The 5,572-nt window shown below is 38.0% G+C and overlaps 1 protein-coding gene across 1 annotated transcript in view; it reads right to left on the minus strand.

The window, feature by feature from the left end:
• The window catches only part of CLPX (caseinolytic mitochondrial matrix peptidase chaperone subunit), a 57,774-nt gene that overhangs the window by 36,766 nt on the left and 15,436 nt on the right, over nucleotides 1-5,572 (minus strand). Inside the window, exons 3-4 of the mRNA XM_011969299.1 lie at nucleotides 4,787-4,947; nucleotides 3,668-3,785 (exon numbers count right to left, since the gene is read on the minus strand). Coding sequence (XP_011824689.1) covers nucleotides 3,668-3,785; nucleotides 4,787-4,947 — 279 coding nt within the window. The remainder of the gene's footprint in view (nucleotides 1-3,667; nucleotides 3,786-4,786; nucleotides 4,948-5,572) is intronic.

Consider the following 5,572-nt stretch of genomic DNA (forward strand, 5'->3'; position numbering starts at 1 on the left):
CCTGTAATGCCAGCACTTTGGGAGGCTGAGGCGGCTGAATCACCTGAGGTCAGGAATTCCAGACCAGCCTGGTCAACAAGGTGAAACCCTATCTCTACCAAAAACACAAAAATTAGCCTGGCATGGTGGTGGGCACCTGTAATCCCAGCTACTTGGGAGGCTGAGGCTGAGGCACCTGGGGCTGGCACTTGAATCCAGGTGGCAGAAGTTGCAGTGAGCTGAGATCATGCCACTGCACTCCAGCCTGGGTGAGAACAGCAAAACTCTGTCTCAAAAAAATAATAAAAACAAAAAACAAACAAAAAAGCAGGCTGAGTATCCCTTAACCAAAATGCATGGGACCAGAAGTGTTTCAGAGTTCAAATGTTTTCAAGTTTTGGAATATTTGCAGAAATACACTGGTTAAGCACCCCTACATGAAATCTGAAATCTGAAATGCTCCAATGGAGCATTTCCTTTAAGCATCATGATGCACTCACAAGTTTAGGATTTTGGAGCATTTTGAACTCCAGATTTTCAGACTATGGAAGCTCAACCTGTTAGTAACCTGAGATCAAATAAAACTCTCTTTAGTACTGTGAAGACCCAACTTTTAATGATCAGACACAGAAGGATTCAAAAGGATGCATTCTGAAAAGACTTTTAATATGGGTATGCAAAACTAAGGGAGGAGGGGCTTACTGCACTGCTAGGGCCTACAAATAGTTACAGAGGACAGGGACGGTGTCATGATCATCTGCATATTTCCTGAGCCTAGTGATGTCTGAATCAACACATTTGCTTATTAATTTTGTAAGTTTAAGTGTGTGCTCTTTTTTTTCCTTTCCTTCCACATTTTCTACTCCCATATCACCACCCCCAATTAGAATTCTCAAAGCAAACAGGCCTCAGCCTTGAACTGATTACACTATAGTATTTCCACACTTGGTCTAACTAATAATATACAGATACTACTAATATACAGATTCTAGGACCCCATCCCACATCTACAGAATCTTAATCTCTAGGGAAGGAGTTTGGAAATCTCTAAGTTTAACAATCACCTTTAGTGACTAATACAACCTGGCAAGTTTTGGAAAGAATGCATAGAAGAAAAATAAATTTAATCCCAAGAGGAGCTAGTTTACCCCTAAAGAATCTCCAGATGGTAGAAATGTATGATATAGGAATTTCTGAATAGCAAATCTTCACTGCTATGTGACCTTGAATGAGTTACTTAAACTTGCTAAATCTCAGTTTCTTCATTTATAAAAAGGAGAATACTCTTTGTTCTGGCAAAATTAAGGTTCCAAGAACAAAACTATATATGTTGGCATTTATTAAATATTAGTTTCTTTCCTTTTCTACTCTAAGAAATTATTCTTTTTTCTTTTTTGGAGACAGAGTTTCACTCGTTTCCCAGGCTACAGTACAGTGGTGTGATCTCGGCTCACTGCAGCCTCTGCCTCCTGGGTTCAAGCAATTCTCATGCCTCAGCTTCCCAAGTAGCTGGGATTATAGGTGCCCACCACCACGGCCAGCTAATTTTGTATTTTTAGTAGAGATGGGGTTTCACCACATTGGCCAGGCTGGTCTCGAACGCCTGACCTCAGGTGATCCGCCTACCTCAGGCTCCCAAAGTGCTGAGATTACAGGCGTAAGCCACCATGCCTGGCAAGAAAGTATTCTTTAGGTCTGTAAACGTTGAAATGTTTCTTTGAAGAAAAAAAAGGAGGAAAATTTCTTGGTTAAAATAGGAGACACTGACCTCATAAATTAAGCAATTTTCAGCCTCTGTATAATTTTATTGTATCACATCAAATTTGTTTAGAAGGTTTTATCATCCAGTTCTACCTTTTTTGTTTTTTTTTGAGATGGAGTTTTGCTCTGTTGCCCAGGCTGGAGGAGTGCAGTGGTGTGATTTTGGCTCACCAGGACCTCCACCTCCCAGGTTCAAGCAATTCTCCGGTCTCAGCCTCCCAAACAGCTGGGACTTCAGATGCACGCCACTATGCCCGGCTAATTTTTGTATTTTTAGTAGAGATGGGGTTTCACCATGTTGAGCAGGCTGGTCTCAAACTCCTGACCTCAAGTGAGCAGCCTGCTTCGGACTCCCAAAGTCCTGTGATTACTGGTGTGAGTCACCGTGCCCAGCCCACTTTCATTTTACGTTGTGATCCAAATTAAATTTTGTTCAGAACCCCTAACATTCCAGCTATGGGATGGAGCTACTTTAAGTCTTTCCAGTACATAAAAACATACTACATGTAGTACCTTTTCATACGGTGGCCAATTACTGTTAATGGTAAGTGTGAAATTGTAACCAAAGTCTCAATATTAGGATTAGAAGATAGAGAATACCCTCTAGCCAACCATCAGACACTGAAGTCTCATAATCTTGAAGTTTTCTTCAATTGGATTGTAGAGGAAGGCTGACATGGTGGTACAATTCATTACCACTAACTCTAAGTCATGTAAGTAATGAGTTTTTTGATTATTTGATTCATTGATGAAAATATTTGTAGGAGAATCTTTGCATTTCAGAGAGTTACTGACACTAACAGCAAAAGTAGGACAGTTGATTTTTTCCCTTCTTCTTTTTTTCTTTTTTTGAGACAGGGTCTTGCTTTGTCACCAAGCTGGAGTTCAATGTCTGGCTCGCTGCAGCCTCACCTCCCGGACTCAAGCGATCTTCATTATCTCAGTCCCTAAGTAGCTAGAACTATAGCCATGCACCACCAGGCCTGGCTAATTTTTAAATTTTTTTTAATACATATGGAGTTTTGCCATGTTGCTCAGGCTGGTTTTGAACTTCTGGGCTCAAGCAATCTGCCTACCTCAGACTCCAAAAGTGCTGGGATTACAGGTGTGAGTCACAGTGCCCAGCCCTGATTTCTTCCTTCTCCAAGTGTCTGAATCATTAATAATTATCAGATGCTTCCCAGAATTGAGGGCTTACCTCCTTTAGTAAGTACTAAGGGAATTTACCTTAATATATGAATGACTAGCGTTCCCAGCCATGTGATACTCAATATGTATTTGAAGAATGTAGTAATAAATACAGAATAAATAAGTCCTGGTTCTCCTACAGCCTAATGATCACACCCAGAAATTCACAAAATCCAATCTGAAATAAACACAATTAAGCAAAATAAAGAAGCAAATATTTTTCTTAAATTATCTCTTACACAACAGTGCAAAGTATTACCAGTCCTGAGAATTTTCTAGTATACGGTGAACATAAGAGAGAATCAGGTGAGCTCATACAATTTATATATAATTCATATAACATACAAAGTCACATTAATTTATCTATTTCATATAATCCATATTACTACACATTTAATACAATTTATATATATATATATATTTTTTGGAGACAGGGTCTCTGTCACCCAGGATGGGGTACAGTGGTATGATTATGACTACAGGTATGCACCACCAGATATCTGGCCTTTTTTTTTTTTTTTGTAAAGACAGGTGTCTCAACATGTTGCCCAGGCAGGTCTTGAACTCCTGGGCTCAAGGGATCCTCCCATCTCCACCTTCCAAAGTGCTGGGATTATAGGCATGAGCCATTTGTGCCTGGTCTGTATTTATAAATTTTACATAATTTACATATTTTTATACATTTAATAATTCATAGAAAATGTAGGGAAAAAAGAGCAGAAGAAGATGTAATACTTACACACAAAGGTCTCTACATGTGTGCACAAGTCGCCACATTTAGGACAGCGCAGCTGGTTTCCACCTTTCCCAGAATTCCCAGAGCCTGATTTCTTACTACTTCCCTCACTTGCTGATTTCTAATGTTTATGAAGGAGAAAAAAGGAAGAGTGTCAATTATTAGTTTCAGGCAACCAACTTAAATATAAACAATACTGTTTGTAATTAATTTTATAATTTTCTAAATTTCTAGGATGAAATTATTAATATAATTCTACTATTTCTGGTGTCAGAAGATCTATTTACTTCAAAAATCAAATCAGTTATAGTAAATGCATGTATATCTGTAGTCTTCTTTTATATAACATGTGCCAACATATATAATAAAGAGTTTTCATTCAATGACTCAGGCACTAGAAAATTTACTAAGGGAAAAAAACTGCATTTCAATGAAATTGAATCAGGAGTTATTATCATGGTAGGTAGTGACTCTGATTATTCTTAGATCCAACTTTTCTCATCTCTAAAATGGGAACAATTTTACCCACATCAGAGAGTCACTGTTAAGATTAAGTATGGATATGTAAGTGCCTCACATTTTGTCTAACATATAAGATTAACTCAAGTGTTAGTCAAATTCACATCATGAAAAAAACTGGTAAGTCACTGACTCAATACAACTACCAATCATCTACTTGCTAGCTACAACATAAAGTTGTACCAGAAATCTGAAATTTTTAGGCTACCAGAGTAGCCCAACATTAAGTTATACCACGAATCTGAAATTTTTAGATAGAGGATAAAGTGAGGTTTATACTGTCACAAGTTATAAGAGTTATATGAAAGCAGGAAATTATGGCTATTCCTAATTCAATCCTACTAACCAACAGTCATTTAATGACACTTCTTTACTACTTTGGGGTATTAGAAATTTTAATTACTGCTTACTATGTGCAATGCTTATAAAAGTATTTTAAGGTTCAAAATGAAACATCTAGTTATATAAAATTCTTCAGATCATTTTAGCTATCTCATATTGCCTACAGAAAACATATAAGCCAGTAACAGACAGTACTACTAGATTTTTTTTAAAGGAGGGAACTCACAATGTGTACAGGTGCCAATAAGATAAAATAATTACCTTATTTCCATCTCCAGAACCATCTTTACTTATCCCATCTTTTGAGGCAAAGTATGCTGGCGTTTCTGTAAAGGATCTAAGAGGAGCTCTTCGCAGAATCTGAGTTTCAAATGTCCCAAGCCTTCCTAAAACTGATATATGAACGCGACCACCAGAAATACCTGAAAATAAAAGGAAATCTACATCAAATATAGATATGCCTCAATAAATCCCCTGGAAACAAAAATTCCTTGAGCATAAAGGAGGTTGAAAAAAAGCTATCATTTTCAAAGCAGTAGTATAAACAGAGAAAATAATGACACCAACAGAGGCAAAGTCCTTTCAAAAACAAGCCAGGTCTGAGCCGCTGAAAGATTCTAGATAAATAAAGGTGTTTCTTTCAGTATGTGTCCTTTAGAAGTAAGGTAAGATCAACCACGTCATAACAATATGTGGCTTTTTCAAAGTTTGAAGGGAGTTCAACACCTGCCTCACCTGTAAGATTTTTTAAAAGGCCATTTATGCCCTATATTCTTATTATTTCTACCAATGAGAATAAACATCTGACAGCAACTCGTCTGTTATTATATAAGAATACTATCTGGGCCAGGTGTGGTGGCTCACCGCTGTAATCCTGGCATTTTGGGAGGCTGAGGTGGGCGGATCACTTGAGGTCAGGAGTTCAAAACCAGCCTGGCCAACATGGTGAAACCCCGTCTCTACTAAAAATAATAAAAAAAAAAAATTAGCCAGGCGTGGTGGTGGGTTCCTGTAATCCCAGCTATTCCGGAGGCTGAGGCAGGAGAA

The sequence above is a fragment of the Mandrillus leucophaeus genome, unplaced genomic scaffold (assembly GCF_000951045.1).
Source record: "Mandrillus leucophaeus isolate KB7577 unplaced genomic scaffold, Mleu.le_1.0 Scaffold12, whole genome shotgun sequence".
NCBI classification, from domain to species: domain Eukaryota; kingdom Metazoa; phylum Chordata; class Mammalia; order Primates; family Cercopithecidae; genus Mandrillus; species Mandrillus leucophaeus.